At 39.7% G+C, this 17,662-nt stretch overlaps 1 protein-coding gene across 2 annotated transcripts; it reads left to right on the top strand.

Annotated features, from left to right (window-relative positions):
• The first annotated feature begins 1,443 nt into the window (after positions 1 to 1,443).
• TRM9 (RNA-binding (RRM/RBD/RNP motifs) family protein) lies at positions 1,444 to 16,858 on the top strand. Of its 2 annotated transcripts, XR_737424.3 has the most exons (9): positions 1,444 to 1,599; positions 2,349 to 2,668; positions 3,242 to 3,343; positions 3,475 to 3,561; positions 4,108 to 4,233; positions 9,465 to 9,755; positions 15,505 to 15,570; positions 15,791 to 15,874; positions 16,488 to 16,626. XR_737424.3 is itself a non-coding variant. In XM_010276877.3 (8 exons), the coding sequence occupies exons 1-8, from the start codon at positions 1,476 to 1,478 to the stop codon at positions 16,542 to 16,544; spliced, it is 1,173 nt and encodes a 390-aa protein (XP_010275179.2). In that variant the 5' UTR covers positions 1,444 to 1,475; the 3' UTR covers positions 16,545 to 16,858. The 2 variants fall into 2 exon arrangements, 1 of the variants encoding a protein (XP_010275179.2); XM_010276877.3 differs by lacking the exon at positions 15,791 to 15,874 and having other exon boundaries at positions 16,488 to 16,858.
• Positions 16,859 to 17,662: the final 804 nt, after the last annotated feature.

The raw sequence follows: 17,662 nt of genomic DNA, 5'->3' as shown, positions 1-17,662 counted from the left end.
TTGGGTTAGTTTATCGGTTTAATCAGCTTTTATATATATTTTAAATTAAAATATCTATTTATATTTAAGTTTATTTCTTATTAGTTTTTATGCAAAATCAAAATATATATATTTAAATCGACTAGTTTTTTATGCAAAACTTTTTTTTGGTCAATATTTATTTAAATTTATACAAAACTGAATTAAATATTGTACCATTGTATTATATTTGTATTGGTTTTACTTTTTAGTTTTTATCATAAATAACCAATTTTTTTTTAAAGTTCAAACAAAACAAAAATAAAATATATTAACATTTAACATATAGGGTAGGGACTAATTAATAATTACTTAAACATATAGGATCGGTTCTGAAAACCGAAATCGAACCGAGTTGTCATTTATTTTCTCATACAAACCGAAACCGACTGGTGGTTTTGAAAAACCGACCAACTCAGGTTGGGTCGGGTTAGTTTGGTCGGTTTGACCGCTTTGACATTTAATGTGAACACCCTAAGGAGCAGATCCCAATCTATCATATACAAATAAATGGCAGATTGCTAATTATGGGTTCTAAATTGTCAATTTTCAAGAATTCAGATACAATTACATTTTAAAGTTTCCAATGAAGTGAGACTAGTCCTTGTGCTAATTTGCAATTTACCCTTATGTTTTACCCTAAGGCTCAGTTTGGAAGGAGTACAAATACAAATATATACAAAATAGTACAAAATACAATGTTTTGCACTCTACATATTTGTATTTGTATTCCTTCCAAATGGAGTCTAAGGCAGAGTTTGAAAAGAGTACAAATACAAATATGCACAATGCAAATACATACAAAATAATACAAAATATAAAGTTTTGCATTGTAAATATTTGTATCTGTACTCTTTCCTCAGTTTGGAAGGAGTACAAATACAAATATGTAGAGCGCAAAGCCATGTATTTTGCATTATTTTGTATGTATTTGCATTTTACATATTTGTATTTGTACTCCTTCCAAAATAAGCCTTATGTTTTTATTATGATGTTTATCAGTTGGGACCCATTAACGTCATCGTTGTTGTTGCTCCAAAAAATAGTGCCACATTAGTGCAATGTCAGAAAAAGTGGTACTCTAGAAAATGAGCATTTGTTTGGAACTGTTTTCTATAAAAAATGGTACTTCAAGCCACACCTCGAAAATCGGGAAGGCATGGCTTAGAGCAACGTTAAATTTGGTATTTCCTAAAGCTACAATTTATTACTGCCAATAGGACAGTGATGTGGCACTAGATAATAGGTACCAATGTTGAAAGCATTGATATCAAACAAAAAAAATTGTTGTTGAAAAAAAGACATCGATGCTAAATATATACCTAATTGTCGATCCCATCATTAACGATGATTCAACACGTGGCATCCTCCGTGTCCCCAGATGTGGGACCCATATGCATTCTGGATCCTGCTTAGTTCAATGCTTCTCTCTGTGTCGGGTCGGGTTGCATCTATTAATGTCGACTGTCGAGTTAAAATTCAGTCGGTTCGGTTTCTGCTTAGGCCCCTTCTTATTTTTGAATTCAGACTCTTGCTGCCGTTGCCGTCTTCTTCGTTCGTATATACACAACTGCTGCCCTCGTAAGATCTCTCTCTCTCTGAGTCTCTCCTCATGGTTAAAAAGGAAGCATGTTTATCTTTATTCCTTCTGGACTGGAGCCTTGAGATTACTTCTAAAGCTCAATTGATCAAAACCCTAATTCAATCGCATTTTTTTTCTCCATATTTAATAGAAATTTAAACTATCTATGACGGTATATGCTTGGTCCTCAATTTTGATTGTCGATTCCATATACAACCATTAGCACTGAAAGAAAGAGAAAAAAAGTCTACGACTAATCTTAAAAACTAATGTTGTTGGTAGAATTTGGTTTATCTAAAAGTTTTAATGTTGTTAGACGAAGTACGCTTATGACCATCACATCTTGGTTTAGAAAGACAGGAATTTCTGTACGATATCAGCTCCATAATTGTATTTCCTCTCGAAAGAAAAGGAAACAAATGCTTAAGTTCATGGTTACTTTGATTAAGGTTGTGTTTGGTTTGAAGGAAAAGGTAGGAAAAGGAAGGGAAAGGCAAGGCAGGAAAACCTATACAAGGTTTGTACATGTTTCCCTTCCTTTCCTTTCCCTGCCTTTTCCTTCAAACCAAACATAGCCTAATCGTAATATATTCTGAAACTAATGGAATAGTACTCTAGATTTTTGTCTTTTGGTTTCCTTGCAATTTTGTTTGTTTTGGTAATATTAATTTGTAACCTGATATTTATTTGATTTATCATTCAAGTGTTTTGTAATTTTAATTCTTTATAAGCTAATTTTTTTTCTAAGGTGGGAATTTGCTGGATATGGTCACATCAAGATTTACCCGCCCCAAGGGATCAGATGGTGAATCCAGTCCCAACCTGTACGTAGCTAACTGTGGGCCTGCTGTTGGTTTATCTTTTGACAAGATTGAATCAGTGTTCAGCACATTTGGCAATATGAGAGGGGTCTATCCAGCCGATGAATCTGGTACCCGTGTCATTGTTTCCTACCTTGAAGAGAGCTCTGCCCAAGCAGCATTGAAGGCATTAAGTGGACATCCTTGCAAAGATCTTGGAGGCCGTGTTCTGCATATACGTTACTCAATACTCCGACCAGCTTCTCAGGTTTTAATAATAGACTTAAAATCTCAGGATCTTTGTAGCTTCTATTTGCTTTACCTTCATTGAAATTCATTTCAAGTTTGCATTTTGCACGAGTAAATTCATTAATCCAAGCTATTTATATGTTTCCTATTGTTAATAGACTAATGTATACATTGAACATGTGCAATAGAGTGTACATCATTTCATGAATTCTTCCAGGAAATTACCAGGTTGGATCAGGAAGATTTTAAAAATCTGATTTGTGGGCTTAATTTGTTAACTTATTGCCACATGCATTATTCCTATCATCGAAATGATGCTATAGCTCTAGAGACTGGATGGTTATGTCCCCTAACCAAGCTGATTTGGCATAGTTTTAGGATCTTTCCCACATGGGGGCTATTTGATGCATCTATGTTGCTTCGTTAGTGCCATATATTACAAATATTGCATTTGTAGACTGTAATATATGATAAAAAAGACTCGAAAATAAAGCTGTAAGATTTGTGCTGATGTTCGTAAAACAATATTTATGTTTTATCTTTATTGTCTGTTCGTTGTTCATTGTTCATGAATATATTCATGTCTCCTTAGGTTCAAGTAAATGATTCAGTTCCAGTATATCTGGTGGCTTCAGATTTGAAGATTCCAGGCATTTACTTGGTTCATGACTTTATCACCAGTAAAGAAGAGGAGGTTAGGGAATCTCTTGATACTTGTTTGACTCCATTTTTTTGCATCTTTCTGTTGCAGTTCTTTTGCGAAGCATGATTTTCTAAATGCTTTCTCACACTTGTGTCATTCACATTAGTTTTTGTTTTCTACAGAAACTCCTTGCCGCTGTTGATAACAGGCCTTGGAAACGTCTTGCAAAAAGAAGGGTTCAGCATTATGGCTATGAGTTTCTGTATGAAGTAAGTATCTACTTGAAGATTTTAAATTTACTGCAGCAAATTTTCCAGTAGCTACTTGAAGATTTTAAATTTACTGCAGCAACTTTTCCTATTTTCAACCATGCTTTTAATAGTTTCTCTTATCATCGTGTAGTTTGGGGCAACTATTTTTCTATCAATTGTTATGAATTTTCATATTTAATATGGTAAGGATATGAATTCAACAATGCTATTAGAAATTTGCCAATCCATCAGAAGGCACAGTAATAAATTGTACCTTTTCTCAATCAGGTATCGTAGATATTATGTATATAATCTTGATTGTTTAGTTATTTTTCACTGTAAGACAAGATTTTTCTTTTACGCTATGTTTGGTTTGAAGGAAAGAGTAAGGAAAGGAAGAGAAATGCAGGGAAACCTATACAAGATTTGTAAAGGTTTCCCTTCCTTTCCTTTCCTTTCCCTACTTTTTCCTTCAAACCAAACATAGCCTTGGTGTTTGATAACAAATGTTTTTCTCAAAGCTCCATCTTCCAAGACACTAAGCCTTTTTTACTCTTTTTACAGACAAGGAATGTTGATACAAAGCAGTACCTAGGTGAACTCCCATCATTTGTTCTTCCCATACTTGAAAAGATCTCCTCATTCCCCAACTTTGTTGCTGCTGGATATGATACTCTGGATCAATTAACGGTACACAGAATAGTTCTTCTTTTCATCATGTTATGTGACAAATGATTTTTCATTACCAATCAGTTTTTCCGTCTGTATGAAGAGATTGGTTGCTTTTTCTTTCTTTCTCACTAGGATACAGATTAATGAGTTGGGTGTTTGCATGGAATGATAGAGAGTTTGCAAACTAGGTGATTGGAAACCTGCATATGTTTCTTACTCTTTTAGCAATTGTTCTAAAGTTAGTGAGCTTCAATGCTTCATAGGGTGGTTGTACTTCTAATTCCTTATGTCCATAAACTAATAAAAAAGTCCTTTCCATTTTGAGAACCCTGAATTTTGATCAATTGAATTGTATTTGATTACAACAATTGTAGTGGTCCTTTCTGCTCATGTGAGCTACATGACTATATACAATGATTATCCTAAATACTATTTTGACAGAAGTTATACTCAGGCCACTAGATTAATGAAATAGTGTAGGACAATTTTTTTTTTGAATGGGAACTTGAGAGTTTTGTTTATTTAAAATTAAAACTGGAAAGTTAAAATGTATGGGAAGAATACTATGCATGGAGATGTAAAGGCATCCATCCTATGGACTTTTGGGAACAAAGGAACAAAAGAATTTTCAAGGAGATCAAAAGGGCCCAAAGAGATGTGATGTGATAGAAAGTTTAGTCCTCAGGACAGTTAATGGCATAAAAACACTCAGCACTTGCGGTGTTTCTTGGTAGAAGACCTAAATAGAAGATCGAATTAGATAGCCAACTCATCCTTGCAAAGGAATAGCAGTTCAGCACAATGGGGACCACTGCACCTAACAGTTTCAAGCTGAATTTTGATGGAAGTATCTGGGGCAATCTGGGTCAGCTGGTATTGGGGGAGCCTTTAGGAACTGTAATGGCATGATCCTACGGTTCTTTTCAGGTCCATTTGGACTTGTGGACTCAACCATAGTAGAATTAAAAGCAGTGTTGCAGGGGTAAGAATAGAAGGCAGAAAAACTTCAGTAAACTAGCGGTGGAAAGAGACTTGGAAATGGTTGTGGGATGGTTAACCAACAGAAGGCAAGTCATTTGGCATCACTGGAGCTCAATGAAGGAGCTTCAAGAATTGGGAAGAGGACTATGTAGCATTCAAACAGTTAAGGAGATCAGCAATGTTTTGGCTGATACATTGGCTAAGCAAGGGGTAAACATCAGAACTATTTTGGGGAATTTTTTTTTGATCAGTAACTATTTTGGGGAAATTGTGTAACACAGCATATGGTGAAACAAGATTCATGTAGCCAACCCTGGTCACCTGTGTTAGATGTATCTTTTATGTTGTTCTGTTGGGTGACTTCTGGTCACTTGTGTTAGATGTATCTTTTATTTACAGCAATAAAATTTTCCTTTTTATTTATCTTCAAAAAAAAAAGATTCATATTGCCGACCCTATATAAGTTGGGTCAAGGTTTAGATAATGATGATGTATAACACATCATAACATGGACATGTAAAATAACTTTTTCCAAAAAAAAAACAGATATGTAAAAGTTGATATTAGCATGGGTTGGAGGCTGTAATGCCTTGGTTGTAGGGGTGTCAGTTTGGCTGAACAATTCTTTGGTTCTTTTAATAAAATCATAAGATATTACTTCAAAAAAAGAAAGTTAAAATGTATAGGTATAAGTATATAATAAAACAGACGTGCATATCCCTGGACTGTGTAATTGTTGCCCCTCACACCCTTTGAGGGGTGTTGAACCCGAATACAGTACTTCCCTTTGAACCCCATTTCTAGCTAGACAATTAGCTATTTGATTTATCTTCTAATCCATTGGAACAATTAGATATGGGATCTTGCCTCTCTTAACATCTTCCTGTATCTCCATGAACCTTCATTGTTTCCTATCAACCAGCCCACTGCAACATAGAATCTCCTTCAATTTCTAGGCTTCCATAGCTATGAGATCTTGCCATTTTGAGCCCTTGTAATAGGGTTAGTCACTCCAATATACTAGAATCTCCCCAACCCATTGGATATGAGTGAACTTGCAAAGTTTCACCCCCAGTGTCCACCAGATAGGTCATGTGGTGGTACTTTTCTTGGGTACAATTGGCATTAGGGATTTTTTGAGGGCTGAAGTAATGGCAGTTGTGGAAGGGGTAACCAAAGCAAAGGAATTAGGTGTGCACTAACTGATTGTAGAAGATGGTTCTCAATTGGTAGTCAGGTGGTTACAAAATAAAGGGAATGGCATATTGATGTACCAAAATGAACTAAAGAAGACCAAGTGGTTGACTAGGGGTATGGATGTGAGATTTCAATGGGCCCAAAGGATGGTTAATTATCATGGCTGATCATGTGGAAAAGCAAGTGATTGGAGGGGGTACTTTTCTTGGGTACAATTGGCATTAGGGATTTTTTGAGGGCTGAAGTAATGGCAGTTGTGGAAGGGGTAACCAAAGCAAAGGAATTAGGTGTGCACTAACTGTTTGTAGAAGATGATTCTCAATTGGTAGTCAGGTGGTTACAAAATAAAGGGAATGGCATATTGATGTACCAAAATGAACTAAAGAAGACCAAGTGGTTGACTAGGGGTATGGATGTGAGATTTCAATGGGCCCAAAGGATGGTTAATTATCATGGCTGATCATGTGGCAAAGCAAGTGATTGGAGGAATCAATTGTTTTGGGCTCTAATGTAAAGCTTTTCGATATTGGAGATAAGATGTTTTATCTCCAATTGTATTTGTATTCTATTTATTGCATCTTTATTTAATGAAAGTTACAGTTATTGATAAAAAAGAAAATTAAAAAAAAAACAATAGGGATAAGAGTTCACGGTGTAGTTTTTTATGGGTATAACTGTATAACTGCAGGGGAGCCACTTTGCAACACAGCATATGGAAATCTCAGCCCATAGCACTCTTCCCTGCAAGAGACCTGGCATTGACATAGCTTTGTCTTTTTTACCTCCTACATGAGGAGTGGTGATGCAACAAACTCTTCCAAGGGATAGTTGATCTATGACCAAGGAATCAACTTAATGATAGTGCTTTGTAAGGAATGACCATACAAGTTTCTTATTTAGACAAGTTGTAATTTGAAAAATCTTGTGGGATCACAATGTCAATTGGCTTCTCAGGGAAACTCATGAAAAGAACATCATTTTGCTTGTATGATGCATATATAGCAGAAAAAGATCTTATTCTTGTACTGCATTGATGCAAGAACCATGTCTTTCTATATTCTTTCACGCACACTTCCATTGAGAAAACACTTTTAAGACGCTCACATCACAAAGTTGGTAATCAATAATGGTTGGACTGTGGTTCCATTGGAGCAAAATTTAACCTAATGTTCTTTCCACATATGGTGAGAGGACACAAAGGGCTTTTTCTTGTCATTTAGTTTGAGTTTCCTTCTCCTTCAGTTTAACTTCTAACCAGTAAAGAAGTTGGTGGAAGTTTCTACTTATTGGACTCTAATCATTCTGTTTATTCATGTTATCATTCTTCTCTATTGATAACTCTATCCTTCCACCAACCAGTAAAGAGTTAGCTGGAAGGAGACTCCAAGGTTGTGGGCTGGTTAAGAAACAATAACTCAGGTCCATGGTAATATAGATACATTTTAATGGAAGATATCTGGCAAGTGAATTGAGGGCATACTTTTTAAGGACGCAAAGATTAAGAAATAGTTAGACAGATGGCTCGGCCAACAGGGGGTGGATTGGGACTGGTTGTTCTGGAGATAACTAATAGGGAGTAGGGATCAGTGCTTTAAAACATGGAGGCATGATGTGACTTGTGAGTCATTCCACTACTTGGGGGTGTGTGGAATAGTTTAGAATGCAAGAGGCATAAGCCTCTCGAAGAGGGGGAAGAAGGAGGATCTCATCTTATTTTTCTTGTTTCTTTTTCGATGAAAGATGTCTTGTATTAAGAAGAATGAGGATGCATAACACTAGCCAAAAGATCTTATCTCTTTTCTTTTTTTCTTTTTTCCTTTCCCTTTCCTATCCTTTCCTTTCCTTTCTTTCCTTTTCTTTCTTTCTTTTTGCATGAGGCATACATCTTTAGTACGAATCATGCAAAAGGTGTTTGAGGTGTATGCCCCATGCACTTAAGGCATACACATCAGGGGCATCAGCACCTCAGCATGCACCTCAGGGTGTTTTGAGGGTGCCTCACCTGAAGGTGCACCTCTGAGCATACATCTTCCATGCCTTTTAGCACATCACTAGGGACTCAAACTCTATAGCTTCTACAAAATTAAATGGTTTGATGGGGCATGGTAGCAGTGGCTATCTTGGATTAATTGGGGTGCTTGGCACACAACCATCGTAAATGCTCCATATGTTTTTTGTACAAAGCAATAAAGTGGATAGTCTCTATCCTTCCATTACAGTTGTAAATGAAGTTGGGGTAGAAAAAAAGATGCTAGATTTAAAAGCTGAACTTGCATAGATTTTCAAGAAGTTGGACAAGTGTTCAAAAATCTTGTTGAGGATTTTGGAACTGATTCTTGGCCTTGAGTACTTAGCTGGATATGCTCTATGTTTGTGCATTTTCTTAATTAATTTGGCCTTCATGTTCTATGATCTTTTTTTTTTTTATTAGTAACAGTGAAATTTTATTAATGATAAAAACAAGATTACAACGGGGTGGAGCTAAAAGGTCTTAACTCCAGTTACCCAAGAACTTTCTGATCTTGTAGTGATTACAAAACAGCCCAGAATAATGTGTCTCTATTTACCCCTTGCCTAGCTAGACCATCAGCCAATGCATTTGCACTTCTCCTTATCCAATTACATTGAGTTTCCATGTCCCTGGTTAACCATTTATATTTCCTCTTTTCATTGCTGTATTTCCACATCATAGCACTGTCCTCTGTTAGCCATTTCACCACCATTGCAGAATCACCTTCTATAACCACCTTTTTGATCTTCATTTCCTTGACCCTTTGAATTCCTTCAATAGCTCCAAGAATCTCAGCCCTCAATGAATCTCCCACCCCAATCGGCCCAGAGTACATGGCTAACACGTTCCCTGTTCCATCCCTTATCACACCTCCAATTCCAGAAGGCCCTGGGTTGCCTATGCTGCTACCATCAAAATTTGTACCCTTTGATGTTCTATGATCTTCAATCTATCAACTTAGTTTGTACCAATTGATAATTAATGTTTTATACTGTTTCTGTTTGCTTTTATGTTCTTGATATTTTAAAGGCTCTGAAGGCATCTATTAGATTTGTTACAGGTCAATGAATACCCACATGGGGCAGGCTTGTCCCCACATATAGACACTCATTCAGCATTTGAGGGATTAATTTTCAGCCTTTCATTAGCAGGGCCTTGCATTATGGAATTCAGGAGATATTCACAAGGAACATGGCTTCCTCCACTGACCACCAGTAATGATGTGACAGAGGAAGATAATGACCACTGTTCAAATTTCACTAGAAGAATCATTTTTCTTCCCCCTCGGTCAATGCTTCTGTTATCTGGAGAGGCACGGTATGCTTGGCATCACTACATTCCACACCATAAGGTAATATGATTATTGTTGACCTAGTTTTTTGATTGCTTTTAAGATTTATATTTGATTTTTCCTCTAGATAAGCTAAATCTTCTATCCCCTTGTTCATATTATACCGTAACCAATTGTATATTTGTGCAGCTTCCCCGTAGCTTTACATCCATAAATCTCAATATAAAAAAGGCCTTCAAATAAGGACTTTCTAACCACATGGTAAGGGTGTATAAGTTGAAACGGGTATGGGGAAGATAAAGTGACAAAGTCACAGCAGTAAGGGGAAGTTGCACAAATATACAATTGGTGCAGCTTGTAACTGAGCAGCTTGTAACTGAGAAAGACAGCTGCAAGTCCACAACACATTGTAACCATGGATTGTATGCAACAGTAAGGGGATTGGATCTCCTCGATCCTCATTTTTGCTGGCATACAACAATGGCTCCACCAACATTGTCACCATGTATGTGTGCGTGCATTCAAGGTAATGCTGCCTCCTCATCAGCTTTTTTGTGAGATCATGATCCTCAATACCTCAACTGGGGGTAAGATCATGTGTATCCTAAAGGCTCATGTGCTTGATCCTATAATCCTGATCTGTACCAGCTGATCAAGAACTCCAAGAAGACAAAGAAGCTTTGCTTAGCTTAGCTTGGTTTGGATCTTTTGTGTTTGAGAGGTGGGGTTGATGTGAATTCTTTGGCTGCCGTAGAGTGAGAATTTATTTATTTTTTTTATCAATGTCATAGAGTGAGAATTTATGATTACGGTAAACTGACATGATGGAGTGTTGTGGATGCGTTCGTGGGGAGGACGTACAGCCGTCGGCAGCAGCAGTGAGGAGGGGCCCACAAGGCTGTCACGGGGGTAGTTCTACAGCGGAAGAAACCCGTGCGGCGTCCTGGCCAAGGCAGGCCAGGACAAGCCTTTCTGCGCTTAGAGGCTAGGAGTTGCCCGATGGGATGGCTCCACCAACGTCAGTAGCACTGGATCATGACCTCAAGTCCAATGGCCGGGGCACTCTCCTGGCTCAGACCGGTCCATGGGAGGCGCCGCTTACGTGCTAAAGGGGGACAACCATAATGGAAGGCGACCATGCGCCGATGAGGTGACTTGGCACTGATGTGAAGGGTCTCCTGTATGCCGATGATGACAGGCACTTGTGTGCCATGATGATAGGCAACCGCTTGGGCCGGAACACACCCGTGCGCTAAGGGCAACGGGATAGCTCAATCAGCTTGGGCAAGGGGCTGGCGAAGTGAAGGGACATGCTTGAGCCAAGCCCGCATGCCAAGCCTCCCTTGAGTATCGGTAGCGCAGTGCCGGTCCAACACTGTCCCCATGAGCAAGTGTGCGCCCATGAGGAACCCCCTGGTAGCCATGCTAGCCGTTAACCAGGGCCGCCCCGCAAGGGGATGAAGGTCTAGGAGTGCCAAGGTTAGGCACCCAAGGAGGTCGACCACCCCTCCTCAAAGAGTACGTTAAGCTTTTGGTGGTCTGCCTAAAGATGACATCAGTTCTCCCAAAAATCTTACAGGCGAAAATGACGGGCATGTCCCTAACGTAAGCCTGCCAAGCGTAGGCAAGGCTAAGCCTGTGCTGAACCGTAACAAGGCGGCAGCTTATCTTATCAGCTCTCAGCTTATCTTATCTTATCCTTAGTAGTTTTCCTTATCTTCTAGAGTTTGTTTATCTATTAGAAGTAGGAGTCTAATTGATCTTAAAGTGTGATTTATCTTTATCTGTAAGTAGTCGAATTCTACAGGGAGTCCTTCCCACCTCTTGTAATCTCCTATTTAAGGAGATGCAAATTGAGAATAAAGGCATTCAGTTTTCAGTCAAGGAAAGAGTTTAGGAGAGTTAGGGTGATGTCTTGAACAAATCACCCTTAGTTCGCCACGATAGGGTCTGCACGCAAAGGGAGGGGCAAGGGGAAGCTAGAGGTTCTCCCTGTGGACCGATGCGTGATGAGATCCTACGCCCGGGCCCATAACATTTTGGTAGCAGAGCCAAACGTCATGGGCGATATGGAGCAGCTATCATCCAGGGTCCACGAATTGGAACACCGACTCGTGGAGAACCACGCGGAAGTGAGAGAAGTCAAGGAAGATGTCCGAGAGCTTCGTCGCCTACTCGAGTTGTATTTCTCCACCAGGGAGAGGAGCCCTGAAGGGGTGACCACCACCAACCGCCGCTGACCAGATTTGGCGGAGGCATCCGGCGAACAACAGATCGCCACCCCAACAATAGCGGTCATGCCCAAGTAAAGTCGACTGGAGTTTCCCTCATACAACGGCAGTGGCGACCCATTGGGATGGCTGTATCGCTGTGAGCAATTCTTTTGCAATCAGCGCACGGAGGAGAGGGATAAGGTCAGTCTGGCCGCATTTCATCTGACAGAAGAAGCACAGCTCTGGTTCTACCGGGTAGAGCAGGAGGAACCAGGACTCAGCTGGGACCAATTCAAGTCCTACTGCCTCCTCCAGTTCGGGTCCCCATTGACAAGCAACCCATTGGGAGAGTTAATTAACCTCAAGTAGACCGGGACCATAGTCGAGTACCAGTGGCAATTTCAGACCCTTCTCGCCAGAGCCTCCTCAGTGCGCCCAGATCAGCAGGTGGATATGTTCACCGCTGGATTAGCCGAGCCCCTGAGAGTCGATGTAGAAATGCAGAGCCCTCCCAACCTGGTCACCGCCGTGAACCTAGCTCGCGCTTTCGAGCACAAGCTACAAATCTGCCGAGGGTCTTTCAGCATGGGGCGTTCAACGACTTCATGGACAAACCCGAAAACAATTGGAGGAGGGTCTTCTTTGGCAGCCAGCAGGGAACAAAGGGTTCACACAAGTAGCACTTCCAGATCGGCACCCAACATAGGAAGCAGCATGACGGCACCTCCCATCAAACGCTTATCTAGAGCTGAGATGGCGGAGCGCCGGGCAAGAGGGCAATGCTTCAACTGCGACGAGCTGTACTCAGCCGGGCACTGATGCAAGCGGCTATTCTGCCTCCTGGTAGACGAACTGGAGGAAGACAAGGAGGAACCCACAGCACTAGAACCCGAGATCTCCCTCCACGCCATCACCGGGATACAGAACTCTCAAACCATGCAGCTGCGGGCACAGGTGGTAGGAAAACCAGTATGTATTCTAGTGGACTCGGGAAGCACGCACAATTTTGTCAGCAAGCGAGCGACACTTCAATTGAAACTACCGGTGGAAAGTAGACCACAACTTCAGGTAGCCGTCGCAAATAGGGAGAGAGTTCACAGCCCTGGAATCTGTCGGAACATCCAAATACAGGTCGAATCCGAACCCTTCTCCGCTGATTTATTTGTATTGCCCCTGGACGAGTTTGATATAGTGCTTGGAGTTAAGTGGCTCATCACTCTAGGCCCTATCCTATGGGACTTCAGTGCCCTAACCATGTCATTCCACCTGAATGGAAAACAATCACCTGGCAGGGAACCAGGGTAAAGGCAAAAAGACCACAGGTGCATACTCTCCATGGCGAAGCCATGCACACCGCAGAGATGGAGAGACTTCTCACCGACTTCCCTGACATGTTTCAAGAACCCAAGGGACTCCCACCTGCCCGATCGTGTGACGATCGGATTCCTTTAATACCAGGATCAGAACCCGTCGTTGTCCGGCCATACCGCTACCCGCATTTGCAAAAAGATGAGATAGAGAAACAATGTGCAGAAATGTTGAAACAAGGAATCATCCGCCCCAGCCGCTCCCCCTTCTCTTCGCCGGTTTTATTGGTACCGAAGCCAGACAGCACCTGGAGGTTTTGTGTGGATTACAGAGAACTCAACAACAGAACTGTCAAGGACAAATTTCCGATTCCCGTGGTAGACGAACTGCTGGATGAACTCCACGGGTCTCAGTACTTCTCAAAGCTGGATCTCAGATCAGGGTGTAACTCCACGGGTCTCGCCTAGGAGGGGTGTAATGTTGTGGATGCGTTAGCAGGGAGGACGTACAGCCGTCGGCAGCAGCAGTGAGGAGGGGCCCACAAGGCGGCAGCTTATCTTATCAGCTCTCAGCTTATCTTATCTTATCCTTAGTAGTTTTCCTTATCTTCTAGAGTTTGATTTATCTATTAGAAGTAGGAGTCTGATTGATCTTAAGGTGTGATTTATCTTTATCTGTAAGTAGTCGAATTCTACAGGGAGTCCTTCCCACTTCTTGTAATCTCCTACTTAAGGAGATGCGAATTGAGAATAAAGGCATTCAATTTTCAGTCAAGGAAAGAGTTTAGGAGAGTTAGGGTGATCTCTTGAACAAATCACCCTTAGGTCGCCGCGATAGGGTCTGCACGCAAAGGGAGGGGCAAGGGGAAGCTAGAGGTTCTCCCCGTGGACCGACCCGTGATGAGATCCTACGCCTGGGCCCATAACATGGAGATTTTGGTAAATCCATCTGATTGATATGGTAACTGAATTGGATGCATATGTTGACGAGTCATAAGCAAGTTGACTTGTGGATATGTGTTATCTCAGGAGTCCACTCCAAAGGTGAGGTTGATGTGAATTCTTTGGCTGCCGTAGAGTGAGAATTTATTTATTTTTTTGATCAATGCCATAGAGTGAGAATTTATGAATAGGGTAAATTGACATGATGGAGATTTCGGTAAATCCATCTGATTGATATGGTAACTAAATTGGATGCATATGTTGACGAGTGATAAGCAAGTTGACTTGTGGATGTGTTATCTCAGGAGTCCACTCCAAAGGTAGGTTGTTGCCAAATAGTTTATGACATTGCTATCCTGTATACCTGAATGACATCTTGCTCCTTGTTGGTGATGAGAGCCAGTTCAAATCAAATAAGTGATATCTATCAGAAGTTACCATTCAAATCCAAAAATCAAAGGTGCCAAGATGAACATGTGACATTTTTTTGGCCTGTAGCAGATAGCTACATGGAAGATTTCTTAGTTGTTTAGAGTCCTTCACTTGGCAACCTAATTAGCATCTCTGTCCCTGTGCATTTATGTATATTAAATGGTGGAAATAGTTTCATTAGTGAACCCATTGGTATTGGGAAGTAGAATTTTTTGTTTTATGAACATGTATAGTTGAAATGGTAGTGTCCAAGCATTTATTTGTTCAATATGGAGAACGCTAAAGGTGGTATATTCTTTTTTCTTAAATTGCAAACGTAATATACTTTAGTTTCTTTGCTTTTTTTTGACCCATGGACATCATATCCGACCCTAACAACATACACTCTTCACTGATGAGCAATGTGAACTCTGGTGGTAGTGTTGAGAATCTTGTACTGATGCCCAGAATCTTTGACAGAATTCAACAGGGTCCATAGACAATCCATCCATGGTAGTCTCAGAAAGTTAGAATAGTTCTAATTATCTATGCAGGTCTATTCTCACTATGGCACTTGTTTATTTGGTTTTCAAGATGTTATTCTCAAGCCAGAAGCAAGCCTCCTCTCATTCAGGATGAAAAATAGAAGTGGAAGTGGTTTAAGATTAGGATAGAAGGAATAACTTCATATCGTATAGTTTTGAGTACATTGTGTAATTATCTGCCTGTTATTTGTTCACAATATTTAGCAAATAAATCATTAAATATGAATATATATATATATATATATATATATTATCTTGGTCTGGTAATTAGGATTCTTTTGTATAGTGATGTTGGCATGTTGCTACTTGCTATTCAGGCATTTCTTTGAATTTTTTAGCACTGCTAATTTCATTTCTAGAAGATGTTCACTTGGCTATGCTTGTGATACAGGTTGATATGGTGGGGGACAATATTATCAGAAGAAATTCAAGAAGAGTCTCCTTTACTTTTCGTAAGGTACGGGAATTTATTCCTTGGAAAGATTTTCTAGTTAGTACTGACAATTTATACATCCCAGGCTTTAACTGTTAGCAGAACTTTATTTGATCGGATGTAGTTATGCTCCCCGCTCACTTTTAATCTGTCATAGGATAGTAGCCAACCTAAAGAAATATCTTAGTAGAATACATTTGATGATCTATTCTGATCAATATTGATGTATATGCATACTTTTTAGGTGGGACCTATTGAGTGGTAGTGTTGATGTCTCTGCATTTGTGCTTAGTGCTACAGCTAATTGTGGCAGTGATTATAGAAAAAAGTATGAATATCTCAACCTGAGCATTAGCATTCTCTGTTCTGTTATTTATTAGAGGTTAGATGTCTTCCATATCTAATATGCAATGCTTTTCTCCCTTATGTCATGGTTATAGCGAACTAGCCTCTATTGCATTGCCTTGTTGTCATGTTTCTTGCATACTTGAAATTCATCAACATATTAATTTAGATTGTCTTCATTATTTGATTATTTCTGTTGATCTTGTAAATGTCATAGGTGGCATTTAGGGCCAAAAAAATAAAATGAAAATATTGTTTAGTTCCATATGATGTAAGATGTAACAACTCAAATGGTAATATTGTCCAAAGTTTGAATCAAGATAACCTTGTGTGCTTTTGGCTGTGTTTGGTTTGAATTTTCCTTCAAACCAAACAGAGTAGGGAATTTAAGTCAAATTGTTAATCGGGATAGGATGGTAAGAACAGATCGGAGTTCAAAATATTTGCAACTAGAGAAATATATGTTTGATACTGAGTATTTTCTATTAGCTACTTGGTGGGTGTATTCCAGACTTGGTTGTTTTACTTGCTTTATTAATTTTCTCTCTGAGGTGCTTATCATACTCAAGGCTGTTAATTATTTGTACGTGTTACAGGTCAGAGCAGGACCCTGCTGCTGTGATTATCCACAATACTGTGATTCTCAGAGATAAAACAGAAGACCAAATTTTGGAAGAGGTCAACATTATTGTGTTCTGAACTATAGCCAAGTTCTTAACCTTCAACCGGGTGGCTTTGTCACTAATCAGGGTAGTGAGCTCCAGTAATTCAAGTTTCTATTGGTGTTACCCACGTTGCTGATATTGAAGATGTAAAATTAGATGTAATTCTTTTTAGCCAAAACCCTTCTTTTCTTATAGCAGCAAAGTTTGCCATAAATCACTGAGTTGAATGGTACTAAACAATAATTGAGATGGAGTTGGGATAAGTTTGGGGATATAAATCACTGAGTGGACTTAATTAATAAGCAATTAGATATTTTGGAATCTAGAGAAACTTAGTGAGGAATTACTGCTTCATCTGCTCAGCTATAACTCTTCTGGAAACAGAAAGTCCAGACAACTATGGCTCCAACATGGTGATTTTAACACCTTTTTCCACAAATTTGTGAACTTTAGAAAGCATAGAAATCAGATTTCGTGGATAAAGTATGAAAATGGAGGTTGGAGGTCAGAACATGAGGAGATAGCCCAAACTTTTATTCAAGCGCTTGAAACCAATTCACTTCCCAGAGGGAAGGCTTGTTTGAACCAAGGTTTTTAAAACCAGACCGGACAGGAAATTGTTCTGGTCTGGTTCCCGGGTTGAATGGTCCGACCATCCAGTCTGAATGGACGGTCTGCTCTGACAAAAAAATTTTAAATTTTTAAAAACACAAAAGGGCCAAAAACCGTTCTCAGGTCGAATGGTTTGATGGTTCAACTGCCTGGATCAACGGTTTGTTGACCAAATAAACAGTTGTTGGCTAAAAAGCGGCTTTGGAGTAAAATGGATGACCAGTTTCTGGCTTTTCTGGTTCGACTGTCCAATCCAGTCTGATTTCGAAAACATTGGTTTTAACCAATAGAGGGCCTTTTCCACCTAGTTATCTATAATCTAGATAACCAAATGTTGTCAGACATTCCTTCGATGAAGTCAGTCCGAGAAGAGGTGATGTCTATGGGAGCCTTGAAGGCTCCAGGGCCGAGTGATGTCTCCACCTAGTTTACCAAAGTTTTGGGAACTTATGGAGCAAGATGTTTATGAGTTTGTGGTGGATGTTTTTAAAATA

This window comes from Nelumbo nucifera, chromosome 1 (genome assembly GCF_055504915.1).
Source record: "Nelumbo nucifera cultivar China Antique chromosome 1, China Antique-T2T, whole genome shotgun sequence".
Classification (NCBI taxonomy): domain Eukaryota; kingdom Viridiplantae; phylum Streptophyta; class Magnoliopsida; order Proteales; family Nelumbonaceae; genus Nelumbo; species Nelumbo nucifera.
Note: the sequence above shows the minus strand (reverse complement) of the source record. Positions and strands in the feature narration are given on the sequence as shown.

Excerpts from the sequence above, each read along its gene's own strand:
- TRM9 (XM_010276877.3), top strand. The coding sequence starts at position 1,476 with ATGTCGACTGTCGAGTTAAAATTCAGTCGGTTCGGTTTCTGCTTAGGC. Across the intron at positions 3,562-4,107 it reads GCTATGAGTTTCTGTATGAA|ACAAGGAATGTTGATACAAA; the intron begins GTAAGTATCTAC and ends CTCTTTTTACAG. Across the intron at positions 9,756-15,504 it reads ACTACATTCCACACCATAAG|GTTGATATGGTGGGGGACAA; the intron begins GTAATATGATTA and ends CTTGTGATACAG.